The sequence below is a fragment of the Propithecus coquereli genome, unplaced genomic scaffold (genome assembly GCF_000956105.1).
Source record: "Propithecus coquereli isolate 6110/MARCELLA unplaced genomic scaffold, Pcoq_1.0 Scaffold528, whole genome shotgun sequence".
NCBI classification, from domain to species: Eukaryota; Metazoa; Chordata; class Mammalia; order Primates; family Indriidae; genus Propithecus; species Propithecus coquereli.
In genome coordinates this window covers 897,128-911,852 of record NW_012151152.1, presented here as the reverse complement: position 1 = coordinate 911,852, position 14,725 = coordinate 897,128, and the positions used below count along the sequence as shown (strand labels likewise).

General features: G+C 40.4%; 1 protein-coding gene across 1 annotated transcript in view; it reads right to left on the bottom strand.

Moving 5' to 3' along the window:
- UBR4 (ubiquitin protein ligase E3 component n-recognin 4) overlaps positions 1-13,413 on the bottom strand; it is a 127,290-nt gene extending 113,877 nt beyond the window's left edge. The window contains exons 1-8 of the mRNA XM_012656940.1: positions 13,234-13,413; positions 6,906-7,003; positions 5,588-5,691; positions 4,697-4,826; positions 4,447-4,586; positions 3,844-3,946; positions 3,564-3,705; positions 3,287-3,411 (exon numbers count right to left, since the gene is read on the bottom strand). Of these exons, the coding sequence (XP_012512394.1) occupies positions 3,287-3,411; positions 3,564-3,705; positions 3,844-3,946; positions 4,447-4,586; positions 4,697-4,826; positions 5,588-5,691; positions 6,906-7,003; positions 13,234-13,409 (1,018 nt within the window). The 5' untranslated portion in view covers positions 13,410-13,413. The remainder of the gene's footprint in view (positions 1-3,286; positions 3,412-3,563; positions 3,706-3,843; positions 3,947-4,446; positions 4,587-4,696; positions 4,827-5,587; positions 5,692-6,905; positions 7,004-13,233) is intronic.
- Between the last annotated feature and the right edge of the window lie 1,312 nt (positions 13,414-14,725).

Sequence of the window (14,725 nt, the reverse complement as noted above, 5' to 3'; positions counted from 1 at the left end):
AAACCATACCCCACCCATAAGCAATTCCATGATTTGATTACTGAAAATAAACTCCGTAAAACCATACAATCCAGCAATCACACTCCTAGGTATTTATCCAAATGAGCTGAAAACTTAAGTCCATGCAAAACAACTGCACATGAATATTTATTTCAGGTTTATTCATAATTGCCAACAATTAGAAGTAAACAAGATATCCTTCAATAGGTGAATAAACTGTGGTATATCCACACAATGGAATATTACTTAACAATAAAAAGAGATGAGCTATGAAATCAGAAAAGACATGGAGGAATCTTAAATGCATATTGCTAAGTGAAGAAAGTCAATCTGAAAAGCCAGCTTCCTATATGACTCCAACTACATGACATTTCAGAAAACGTAAACCTATAGTAAAAACATCAGTGGTTACCAAGGCTTGAGGGATAGGGCAAGGGATGAATAGGTGGAGCACAAGGGATTTTTAGGGCAGTGAAACTACTCTGTATGACATGGTCATGGTGGAAACATGACACTATACATTTGTCAAAACCCACAGAACTGCAAAAACACAAAAAAGGAACCCCAATGTAAACTATGGACTTTAGTTAATAATAATGTATCAATATTGGTTCATCAATGATAACAAATGTATTAATACTATGCTAATTCAAGATATTATTAATACTAAAAGGGGAAACTGTATATGGAGAGAGAAGGTATACACAATTTTATATAACAGAGGAGGTCTATACAATCTGCTCTATTTTTCTATAAGCCTAAAACTGCTTTAAAAATAAAAACTAGTGGCAGAGCACGGTGGCTGACGCCTGTAATCCTAGCTCTTTGGGAGGCCGAGGTGGGCAGATTGTTTGAGCTTAGGAGTTCAAAACCAGCCTGAGCAAGAGCGAGACACCGTCTCTACTAAAAATAGAAAGAAATTAATTGGACAACTAAAAAGATATAGAAAAAACTAGCCGGGCATGGTGGTGCATGCCTGTAGTCCCAGCTACTTGGGAGGCTGAGGCAGGAGGATCGCTTGAGCCCAGGAGTTTGAGGTTGCTGTGAGCTAGGATGATGCCACGGCACTCTAGCCCGGGCAACATAGTAAGACTCTGTCTCAAAAAAAAAATAAAAAAATAAAAACTAGTAATTTTTTAAAATTAAAATTAAAAATAAAAAAAATTTAAGATTATGAAAAAAAAAATCCCATACTTGGTACTTCTCAAAGACATCAAAGTCAAATCACTTTCCTTAAGTCAAATTTCAACAACAAAGCAGACGTGGGATCTTTAATACAACTACAAATTTTTAAGGAATCTTTAATCCTTATTGACTTTAATCACGTATTGACTAAGTACACTGAGATCCATATGAGGGTCATAAAATTCCCTGAAAATCAAAATTAACACACCTCAAATTTAAAAATGCAAGATCAAAGGTAGAGCACTAGGAAACTAAGCCCTGGAAACTAGCTTGGAGAGAGCACATTCTCACATGTGTCCTTAGCTTTCTAAATGCTGCTGCTCTCGCTCAGTCCCTAAATGTGTCTTGCCTGAATTACTATAAATTCCTCCTAACCGGTCTCCCCACCTCCAGCATTTCCCCACAGCAAAACACCTGCACACTACTGCCTGAATGTTCTTCCTAAAATACAGCTCAGATCCTCTCACACTTCAGAATATTTAATGGTCACTACTATCTACAGGATATGATCCAAATGACTCAGTCTGCATTTCTAAGTCCTATTTTCTGTCCAATTATACACATCCATGAATACCTATAAAACCTATACTTATACACACACACATACACACACACTCTCTCTCTCTCACGCAGTTCCCCCAAACTCTAGGATGCTTTTGGTCCTGCTTTTTTCTCTGACTGGGGATAACCAAGCTGAAATTCTACTAGTCTTTTTTTTTTTTTTTTTTAAAGATAGGGTCCTCACTCTGTTGCCCAGGCTGGAATGCAGTGGAGCCATCATACTCACTGCAGCCTCAAATTCCTGGGCTCAAATGATCCCCCTACCTCAGCCTCCCAAGTAGCTGGGACTATAGGAATGAGCCACCATACCTGACTAATTTTTTTTTTTTTTTTTTTTTTTTTTTTTACTAATTAGTCATTTATTTATTTAAGAGATGGAGTCTCGCTATGTTGCTCAGGCTGATGCCTTGAACTCCTGGCCTCAAGTGATCCTCCTGCCTCTGCCTCCCAAGTAGCTAGGAATACAGGCACAAGTCACCACCCTTCCTACCTGTCTTATAAGATACATCAAAACTCTTTCGTGACTACTGCCTTTCCCAACTGAAAGTGAGCTCTACCTCCTATAAATTTCCATAGCACTTTCTCCTGACCTCTCAGTTTGTCTTTATATATAAAAGTTATTTATTATTAATAACATCCTCTAAAAGACAGTGAGGTCCCTAAGAGCACATGTGCCTTTATCTTTTTATTCCTACTTACACAAAGATGTTCAAACTAAAGCTGTTCAAACAACGGAGGGAGATAAACCAACCTCAGCAATTTCTCAGTGCTCCCAAGGTCAGGTTTCCATGACTCCCTGTTTAAACCCTCACTTGCAGAACCAAGTAAACTTATGAAAGTGCTATACCTTCCAAGACATACCAGGAATATGGTATCTCTTGGAATTTAAAACCAGGGATCAGTGACTTGGGTTAGAAAGTCATTTTAACAATAACATAAAAGAGAGTAAACACCAGCTGCCAGGCCCTACTTCCAAGGCAGTATGATCAACAGGAAAAAAGGGGATTTTATGGGATCCTGAAGAACAACATTCTTCACATTTATCAATATAAACGGATATCACCTGTTCCCACGAAGCCTTTTTCAAACCTGCTCCCACAGCAAGACTCGATCTCTCTCTCCTTTGCGTACCCAAAATATTCTATTATTTCTCTTATTGCTTTTATTTTCCTGTTTTATGTTATACTATTTAGCCCTGTTCTCCACTGCTCAGGTGTAGGCTCCTTGAGGACAGGGACCACATGTTGATCTCAATATCCCGACAGTCCTTGGCATCTTGCTTTTCATACAGTAAACACTTAATACCTTCACATACTATGAAATAAATATGCATGTAACACAATGCCAACAGTTAAAACTATAGAAGCATTTACAAAGATTCCTACTGAAACCTTATTTCACCTAGATGCAATATGAGATGATCCTTGGGGGAAGGAAGTAAAGAGGGAGAGAATAGAGTACTAAGAAGAATTCTCATGGTTTCCTGAAAGTATACTTGTGCTTGGCTGAGAAAATGAGACCAGACATAACAACTTCTCACCGGCATACAGACAACTTAGGCTGAGGACTGTCACATCTTGTAGACGAGAAGGATTCAAAGGTTCCAGCACAGGTAGAGAAAGGGTATCCAATGCCATAGTTACATCAATCACCAGTGAATGGAAACTAGAACATAACAGGAGATGATCAACAAGTGTATCTTAGAATCACTTGTTTCCATAATGTGATAATTAAAGAAAATCAGCATGCCATAAAAACTAACCAGTTATCTCTTTTTTGATTAGCATGTAAAGCATATGCACTGTGGAGCACCTTACCCATTTCGAACAGCAGTGGCATCTGCTACTGTTGCAGGCATGATGAAGAAGGAATTAGCTAACACTGCATCTTGGAACCGATTGATATAGCGTAGGAAATATGGCAAGTTCAAACACACACGCAGTAGCTTTTCTGAGCCACCTACATTAATGAAAAGGCATAAGTTTACAAACAGGCCTCTCTGTCTGATGTTTGATACTTCTCCATATGAAAGAAGCACACTTAAAGAATTTTTGTAACCAGAGAAACCAGCTTTCTGACAACAGCTGGGAGTCTTACCAAGCTCTTGAAGACTAGCTACATTCTGAGCTATGAACACATTTTTGGTTTTGATAGCAGAGGCTTGATCTGTGGATGGCTGCTCGTCATTTTCTCCTTCCACCTGAAAAGAAACACAGGGCCTATCAAGACAGTATCGTCTGATCACACTGCTTGCTGCCCTGGAGTTCAGAATCCGACCATCTGTGAAAAGTAAGCAGTAGCTCCATAGATATTCTTCAGATTCCTCAGTTAATAAAGGGGAAATTCCTCACTAATGTTGGAAAAAACTGCAGGTTATTTTTCCAAGAGGAGGGAAAAAATATATAGCTTTAAAATATATATATTCTACAACAGAGTGATGCCTTTTACGGAAAACTATACATGTTCTTTGTTCATTTGCATTGAGAGATGTTTAGAAGAATGGTCACTAAAATAGCAATAATTGTGGACAGAAGGAGTTGGGGAAATTTTCCTTGTTTTATTCTGTATTCTTCAACTTTCTTCTATCATAGGCATGTATATCATTTCATATCACAAACATAAAATACATTGCTTTCTCCTCTAGTGTTATCATCTTAACAAATTCCATGGAAACGAGGATATTTGGCTGAAGGAACTCACCAGAGTCTGTGGACTGATAGGTTGTGACACTACAGTTCTAGGGTTGAACACTGAGGTCAGCTGGTTCAAAAAATTCATCTGTACCTCCTTCTGCCTCAGCTCAGGGCTTACTGGTGAGGCCAGCTCTTTCTGATCTTCCACTGTAAGATATAAAAGCAAGAAAAGGGCTGAGCAGAGTGCCACTGGAAGGCAAAAAAGGAAATCCTGGCCAAGGAGGCAAGCCACGTAATCAGGTCAAAAGAACACCCACCATCTGAAAGTGTCTTCACTGTTTGTGGCAGCTTGGCAGATTTCATCATTGCTGTAAATGTGATAATTTCAGTTCTATCTAGTCGGCTACAGCCAGTGCACAGGCCCTTGATTAGGAGAATCAAGTGTTTCTGAAAAGAAAGCAAATTCAAATATATCTTTCAGAAGACTCCATTCTTTTGGGAATTCTGACACAGGGCCAAATTTAGGTTCATATAAAGATCAGCAATTTGAGGGAGAATACATTAAAGGAAAGATCGAAAGCTGATGGTCCTCAGACCATATCTAGCTTGTAGATTTGTCTTAGTGTGTCACAGTATTTTTTTAGTATTTGAAGTTACGGCTAACTTTTTTAAAAATGGAAGGATTCACATACAAATCCATATTGCTTACATTTCTCAATAATTCACAAAATCCAGCAACTATGCGTCTCCACTTCTGCAGAGCAATAATCAACTAAAACCAAAGAGCGATTGGCTCCTTTAGTTGGGGGCTGCAACCTTCTCAACTAGCACACTTTACTCATTTTCTGTTACCTGCCTGGCCCCTGTACGTACGTAAATTTGCAATCCTTAAAAAATACTCTGTAGACCTACATACCAGAGGGTGGCAAACTATAGTTCCAGTTCAGCCCCACTATCTGTTTTTGTAAATAAAGTTTATTGGAACACAGACACGTTCGTTCTTTTACGTAGTGTCTAGGCTACTTTCACACTACAAAGGTAGAACTGACTGGTGCAATCGATAACATTTGGACTGCAAATTATTTCCTACCTGGTCCGTTAAAAACAAGTTTATTGACCTCTGTTCTATGCTACCTGCTCCTCATCAGTTCCTAGTCAGCACAATCCTACTTTATAATAAGGGCCATAAATGGGTCCATCACTCTCACCTGAGACACAGCACAAGCCTCGTCTGGATTCTCCAGACGCAGGAGAGAAAACTCAATGAGAACTTTACAAGCTGCCGCCACCGACTGAAGTTGGTTCCGGGGAACTGGGAAAGGAATGAACTTTACTTAATCTCAGACTGCTCAGCCCCGCAACCAATTGATCAAGCAAAACAAGTATTGAGCTCTATGTCCAACATTCCCAATATCATTCTGTGCTAATAATCATTCAGAACCAAAAACCCAAAGGGCAAACAATTTTGGCACTGATAACCATCAATTGCATATAGATCAATTTATCTTAAATTTATTGGAAATTAAGATAACTACTATAGGAGATACTTATGTCACACTTAGTGCCAAGCACTTCAAATGGATTAACTCATTTACTTAAGCCAATTCTATGAGGTAGATATTGTTATTATCCTCTCCCCCCATTTTTAACAGATGAGAAAACTAAAGCACAGAGAGGTTAAAAGACTTGCCCAAAGCCATAAAGTCACATTGAAATCCAGGCAGTCTGCCTCTAGAGTTCATGCTATTAGCCACTAGACTGTACTACTTCTCCTTTCCCGTAGATTCTAAAATGACATTTTGCAAGGGGCTTCCTACACCAAGTTTCTTCAAACTAAAAGGAATTCTTCCACCAGTAGCCAGTGCCCATAATAAACAGTATTGGACACTGAAAGATTATTCAGCAACTCTATAGTTTCTTTTCAGTTTATTTGCTTAGCAAACTATTCAAGTAAACAAATAATTAGAATTCTTGAGAATTGAGTTAGGATTTAAAACAACTGAAAATGTAAAAATTCAGAAATAATGTAAAATAGGGCTTAGTCATTTTTCGGGCAGAAAAATGAAGAAAATGTGAACTGAAGTTGAAATACCTTCATATATGAGAGAACGCAAAAGAAGAATTCACATTCTCACCAAAACCAAATAAGTAATAGAGCCTTAGTTAGTGGCTGCTAACCCCACAGGACAGTATCTATCCATCATCACCCCCCAAGAAATTAACACACTAGTAATTACACGTATGAATTCAATAAAACTCTTTTGATCAAGAAGGGAAGGGAGGCTGGCAATGGTTATGAAGCAAGTGTCTAAGCCCTGTGATTTTTAAATTCCACTTAGTTGGCCTAGGTAAGGGAATCTCTGGCGCCTCATCCTAGCTGACAGCTATCTCCGCTCCTGGGTGAGCAGCTTAGGAGTGCTAAAACATAGACTTCACTAACAGCTTGTTCAGACACTTTAACAAGAGGATAAACAATCTCCCTATTCACAAGCCTTCAGAAGGGAGTGACAAGAATGGAATACTTACTGAGGCTGCAAACTGTTGTAATATAGTGTGTGGAAAGTGCAACAAAAGATGAGTAGAATGGTTCATACTGCTTCTCATGGTGCAGGATTTCTGATTCACTGCCAAAAAAAAAAATCAGTCAGATTTACTTAGTGCTTACTATGTGCCAGATACCCCTTTATGGACATTACCTTATTTAATACTTTTAGCAACCCTACTTGGTAAGTAGTATTATCATCCCTACATTCAAGATTGGTAAAGTTTAGAGAATAAAAATTAAATATCTTGCTCAAGATTATCAGGGTTAATAAGAAGCAGAAGGTAATAAAGAGAAAATATTTTGCAACTCACTTAGAACTAAAGAAATGCAAGTACAAACATAACAGGATATCAATTTGTTCTATATTACTGATTGGCAACAACCAAAAGCTAATAATGCCTTCATTATTGATGGCCAAATGGGGGTAGACCACAGCAATCAAAATTGTTAGTGGAAATACAGATTAAAATAATCCATTTTGAGGATCAAACAAGGCTAGCCCATAATGCAGCAACTTAAAAAGAATCAACTCAAGGTAGGAAATCATGTGATCACTGCTAAAACCCAAAATTCACCAGGTTCCAGAGTCATACCCCCACTCTACCTAAAGCTAGACCACAACAGTCAGTGATTTTTTTTTTTTTCTGAACCACATCCCTTATCTTCAGCTGAGGAAATGCCTTCTTCCAAAAAAATCTGGAACCCAGCTAGGTCTAAAGGCTGGATACATTTAAGTCATTCTGTCAAATCAGATGCTAATCTGTAATTGATGAAACATGAAGGCAAAGAAAAGACTAAAATCTATCATATTAAATGAAAAGAGCAGAGATGTGGCTAAACAGTTTCCTTAGTGAGTTAATTCTCCAGCAAGAAGTGTCAGTCTAGGAAGGGAAATGTAAACAAAGTGAGGACTCCATTCACTCCCTGCAAGATATCCACTTGCCAAACGAACACAGGAGCCAAAAAGACAAGTCAATGTTTGGAAGGTGCCAATGTCAGTGATGAATCATCTCAAACAACTCTTAAGAGTCTGGCACTGCAAGCACTTTGCTATTTGGAGATTTATCAAGGATAAATGGGTACGTATCAAAGATTAATCCCTTATCTTAGAATATCTCCTTCACCAAAAAAAAGTATTTATGTAGCACCTATCATGTGCAAGTGTCTTCCTGTTCACCAAGGATCACTTTCCCCTACTTGACAGGATGATAAAAAGGAGGAAACAAAACCTTTAAACACCAAGCAGCACTCAGAAGTTCCTGGTGACCAACATGTTTGTAAGGCTCATACAGTCAGCAGAAAATTCCCTAAATCCCCTTGTTTCCACCTCATATACTTAGTTTTTCCTTCACTTCCATCCTTATACTTATGCATTGTGCTAAGGCTTTCCCACTCTGTAATTTTTTTTTTTTCCTGAGACACAGTCTCGCTCTCTCACCCCAGCTAGAGTACAGTGGCCCACTCTGTAATTTGATGTTATGTTTTACTGAGTTCATTTACCTTCCCCGATTTATTTAAAAAGTTCGGAGCTACTTACCCCCACTTTTTTCAGCTAAACGGGTTTACCGAATCTAAGAGAAAAACTGCCCACCTAAAGAATGAACTTAATCTGTTGTTTTCATTCTCATTCTGATCATGAAATATATCTAAAATATAGAAATAGACTCATTTAATTGCCTGTTTCAGTGTTACTCTATTGTGATTTAATAAACCTGACTTCCTCCTCTAGAAATACACAATAGTCTTATTCCAACAAAGAAACACGAAGAATGAACTTTGGGGAAACACAGACACTGGCAGAGGAAAAATGGAGCAGTCTTCGGCTCCACTTACAATTTGATTAGGGCAACTAAGAATAAACCTGGGAAAAATTAGTTTTAAAAAGACTTGAAGGAGGGTATAGAGAAGGCATGGACATTGTCATATCTCCTGATTTTAGAGAACAGCGTGCATGAGTCAGCTAAAAGGGATGTGTGGGGCCATACTTCCCTACCCCACCCTCATTCCCCAAGAAACTGATAGACACCAAGACAGACACCAGAGGATGCTAAGAAATGAAAAAATTGAACAAAGGGCAAGAAGTTAGGTAGGAAGGGGAAGGATAAAGAAATTGAAGGCAAATATAATACAAAGAAAGAAAAATAAGGAGATTGAAAGGTGAAAGGTGTCTTTGTTCTAATTGGTCAAGCTATTTTCCTGAAACACCTGCTGCTTCTAATAAACTTTTCAACAATAGCACCACTGAGCCTGAAACACTGCTGATAGACATAGAATCTGAAGCTTTTATACTGCATACTAAATAAATGTTATGCACAGTACAAAGGCAAACGGCAGCTAAGCAGCGAGGTCAGAGAATCCAATCTGATGTGTAAGTGAAAAAAGAACTGGCAGGGTCTGGAAATATCTAGGTCTTTCTAGGAAGAAATGGAAATCTGAGGAGGGGATATATTAATAATAAAAGACTAAGGATTCACCTCCCTTCTCCCTCTTAAATTACACACTGTTTATCTTTTTTGTAAACAGTGAAAATGCCACGAGCCCCTTTCCTCACATCTGATTCATTAACTCCCAAGTATATACAGAATCCATTATGCTTATTCATCTATGTACATAGTCGTCTGAATGAACCAAAGAACTGAAAACTTTCTTTCAGATACCTCCCTCATACTCTTGACAAACCTGTGATGAATGTTATACTAAGATATGGAAATATTAATCACAAGGACTAATCTCACAATTATACTCTATCCGTTGGTAGTGGGCTTTTTTTTTTCTGTAGGTCAATTATCAGTTCATGTCCTACAGCATATAAACTGAAATGAACATAGCATTCATGCATCCCTTTCTCCTTGTCAAGATTTTTAGGAAATGATTGTGCATTTTCTAATGGGAATGTTTAACAGCACTCCCAGCCCCTTTCCGAAGCAGGTGTCTTTGCCCTAAATTCTATCAAATATTTAGGAGTAGAGACTCTTAGAAAGGCCAGGTCTGTCCAGGAAGGACTGGCTCAGGGGAAAGAATATATGTATTTTTTTATCTACAAAGATTCAACCAACATGTTCAATGACAACCATGCTCACCAGCATATCTTTCACAGAGTTAAGAAAGGAATTCTCAGTACCTTAACACAGAAGGCTACATCCCCCAGCTATACTAATTAATCCCACACATAGTATGTGCTCCATTGAACTAGATCTAGTTCCATTTCTGGCCTGGGAAAGTAATAGTGTTGAAATGATTTTCTTTTAAGCTACGTATTAAATAACAGTGTTAAAAAGATTTTAGTGGTCTTTACTACTAAAAACATGCTAGTGCTACAGGCAATAGAAATGAAAATTAACTCCCCTTTAAATAAATTCAGGTATCTTTTTCTTTCAAAAATCTAATGACTTTTGAGAGTCTGCTCCCCAATTTATTCATGTTGATCTATTCCTCCTTTGTTTCACAGTTTGGTTACACAGTCAAACAAACTTAACAAACAGGGTCTAGACCTAGGAGATTTTTTTATCTGCCTTTTCTCCAAAAAGTCAGTTCTAACTATAAAAGTATGAAAAAATAGAGACAGAAAGTAGAATGGTGGAGTACTGAGGACTCCCCTAGAGCATATGTCATCATTCCCAACAGTCAAAAGAGAGGAATTCAATGGATGAACAGGCTGCCAGACAGGAAGTAAGGGATGGCATGATGGAGCCAGGACATAAAAAAGGGAAGTAGAAATAGATCACAACAGAAAAATAGATAGTCCTTGCAGAAAGGAAGGAAAACATGGCAGGCAGAACAAGAGAAAGAATCAAGGGAACTACAAAAGATTTGAGTGGCAACCACAGAAGTAAAGTAGCAGCCCAGGCATCTAAATCTTTGATTAGCTAGAAAACAAAGCCCACTTCAGCATCTATACAATGTTGGCTTTGATTTGGTACTATATCCTGTGGCCATACCTCTCTATGCAAGAAAGACTTCCACAATTCTGAGACCTTTACTTCATATTTTGGAACACCAAATACATAAAACTTTTGAGAAACAGAACACTGATACAAGGGTATAATTTGTGTGCTCTAAGCTAGGGGTTGGCAAACTATGGCCTGCAGGCCAAACCCAGCCAGTCACCTTTTATTGCATGGCTCAAAGCTTTAATGTTTTTTAATGGTTGGGAAAAAAATCAAAATAGGACGGTGCGGTGGCTCACACCTGTAATCTTAGTACTCTGGGAGGCCGAGACAGGAGGACTGCTTGAGCTCAGGAGTTCTGAGAGCAGCCAGAACGAAAGCGAGACCCTGTCTCTACTAAAAATAGAAAAAATTAGCTGGGTATGGTGGTACAAGCCTGTGGTCCCAGCTACTCGGGAGGCTGAGGCAGGAGGATCACTTGAGCTCACGAGTTTGAGGTTGCTGTGAGCTAGGCTGATACCACAGCACTCCAGCCCCGGCAACCGAGCAAGACTGTCTCAAAAAAATAATTATAATAATAATAATCAAAATAATATTTTGTGACATGTAAATATCACATAAAATTCAAATGTCATTGTCCATAGATAAGATTTTGAACACGGCCACACCTATTCATTTATCTATTGTGGCTGCTTTTACACTACAACTGCAGAGTTGAGCAGTCCACATAGTGACCACATGACCCACAACTATGTACTATCTAGCCCCTATTTATAGGAAGTTTGCCCACCCTTGCTCTATACCAAACTGAACATGATATGTTTAGCTCTTCTCACTGCAAAGAACTTGTAAGCCAGGTATTTCTCCTGGAAATTCTTAAGCTCATACTGCTCTCACAGAGCCTGCAGAAGACACATAACAGGCTTTCAAAAAGAGGGTGTGGCAGAGGCTACTAACACACAGCAAAATTTAAACATAGTTTGATGTATTTGGTTTTCGCTCCTTCCACAGGTTGGAGCATGTTGCTTAACTATTACAGTTTAAAAGGCATGGTCCCAGAATACAGGATGTATGGGAGGGTGTCAACAAATGACTTTATAACCTACTCAGTTCACATTCTTGAAAACATAAAAGTATGTTCTAAAAAGAGTGGAATATGGCTGATTAGCAGTAACATGACTATGACTCAAGAAAAATACCACAAATCCAAATGTTTAAAACAGTAAAAACAGGCTATATAATTTGAAAGTAGTATCTTTGATACTCTTTTACATCTTCAGAACATTCTTGGCTTAATGATTAGATAGGAAAACCCTTCTGTAAAGTTAACTGTGAAGTCACCAAACCCAAACATTATTTTACTATAATTTGTTAAAAACTCTGCATCCAAAGCATCACAAGCATAACAACAATAAAAAGCACTATAACAAAAACCTTGCCAAATCATGGGCCTCCCGTGTAACAAGCAGTAATTTCTAACCTCCTGGATAACATTTAGATATAAACTGGTTGACATGAAGCTAAAATGACCTATCTAGCAATTTCAGGGAGTTGCTGAAGTAAGGTTTGGCTAGAAAAATGAAAGCGAGACTGGCTTTAAAAGCGTAAGTCTGCTATGAAACTAATGAAAGACTCCTCTGCACACAGTATGTCAGGAAAAAGGCACTCTGAAATCACCACCTTCATATGAGTACAACTCTCACTAGCTAAGAATCACTGTGCAAAAAGACAAAACCGCGTAACAGCAAACCGACAGTCTCCTTTGTAAAAGAGTGAGGATATCTTACTGGGGGAGGGGGGAGGGAGAGACGACACACTCCTTTGGGAAAATGATCTCTCAGACTCACACACTAAAATATTTTTAATCAGACCGTTAGGAAGGAAATGTACAAAGAGTGCAAGTAAAAAGAAAGTCATCAAGGGTAACCAGTGGCTTCAGTCACAGAAATAGCACGTGCCCCCCGTGATTACAGCACCAGAGAGAGACGGTTATTAAATTATGTGGTAGGTCCCCAACTTAAACCCGGGGCTCCGCTCCCGCTCAGGCTAGGGGGATGAGTGAGAGCGAGAAATGCAAACTCATCTGTGCCTTGACCTTAACACAGGGGCAGCCCTGCGGACATTCCCTTAAGAGCGCGATGCGTGTCAAAGTCACTCTCAAACGAATCTGGGCACGCCCTCCCTCGAGGGCGGCCTCAAAAGTTTTGCTCGAGAGGGGAAACTGAGGCACAGATTATTTACAGGGGCTGGTGGAAGGAACCCCGGATAAGTCCTCATCTTCCAGGGCCGGGGAGCCCCGAGACCGGGGCTGGGGTCCCCGAGCGGCAGGAGGAGGATGGGGAAGCGGGTCGAGATGATCCGGATCGACCTCCCCTTCCCCCTCCCCCCACTGCGCCGCCCCGCCGGAGCCGCCGCCCGGTACCTCTCGATGACTGAGGCCACCAGCTGAGGCAACTCCTTCATCTCGAAGGCGGAGTAGGACGCGGACAGCAAGGGCCGCACCGCCACCTCCCAGCCAGGGGTCGTGTCCGCCCCTGTTGCCGGGGCCCCCGGCGCCGGCGCCGCTGTAGCCGCCTCTTCGCCGCCGCTCGTCGCCATCTTCCGTCGTACTACTGCGGCTCCCTCCGGGGGCTTGCCACCGGCCCAGCGCCGCCTCCCGGGAGGGGGCGGAAGTGACGCAATCGGTCGCGTCAGACTACGCGACGCGGTCTCGGGCCAAAAAAACGCGACGTGCGTAGCTTCTGGCTTCTCCGCTCCCACAGCGGGAGATTGGCGAGTTGTGGGGGCCAGTCGGAGTCCCGCGCCTGCGCAGAACGCAGCGCTTCGGAGGCGGTGGGGAGGGCGTTAACCTTCGCGCCTGCGCGTTGGGAGGCGCTCATGCCGGTGGGAGCAATGTAGCTTCCGGGCACTCAGGAAAGGTGAGTTTGGGACTTAGGTTCGGTGGGCAAGTCCTGGGCGGTAGAGTAGATAACGCATCGGCGAATGTATGGCCCCAGCCAGGGACAGCTAAGGACGAGAAGAGGGGGCCAAAGCTTAATCACTCTCACCCCCTTCTTTCCCTTCCGAATGCCCCCAATAGTAATACTATAGCGCTTCAGAGTTTACAAAGCTTTCTCCTCACACCACCTCTCGCTATTATTTTAATCACTAATCCTGATTTCGCTTCGCGCTCAAATCTCTTATGTGTTTGGATTACTCTCATTAATAATCTTACCAGATCTCTTATGCATCCCGCTTTGCAATTTGCCCCACAAGGTTACGTTTTCCCCGTTTTTCAACTAGCAATGAAAGAACGTAAGCCTTTATTCACAGGAGATAATTCTGAGATTTTTGCCGGTAAAATGATCTGGCTACAAGAGCTAAGAGTGAAAAGCTGTTTGGGTCGAGGAAAGGTATGCATGCATTGAGGACAGATCTTGGTGGATGGCTTCAAGCTCTAGGCCTGTGGCCTGCAGTCAGCTTAAATAAAGACATCTTAACAAGAACTGTGGAGACGGTTTGAAGTAACTAAAGCCCTAAATTCTCCCGCATGTTTTAGAAGTCTTTTTTATCTCGGTTGTAACGCTGATAGATAAATTGGTACCTGATTAATCTTTTAGTAAAAAAAAACCCAAAAACTTACATTAGAAATAAAATTCAGTCAAGGCCAGTCGTGGAGGAAAATGTGGCTTCAATGATAACAGTAGGGATTTTCCTTTAGTGTGTACTTACCAGGGGATAATAATAGCAAGCTTCTTAAACATAAAAACATGAAAAATGGAAGGAAAAAAACTTTCCATAACACGGTAAATATTGCACTGTTTCGAGATGCTGAACAAGAGCCCTAAGGAAGGGCTGGAGACCAAGAATTTTACAGTAGCTTTGGGACATTAATTTTATTTTAACCAAAGGACAAAAATAATCTGCAAAGGTTC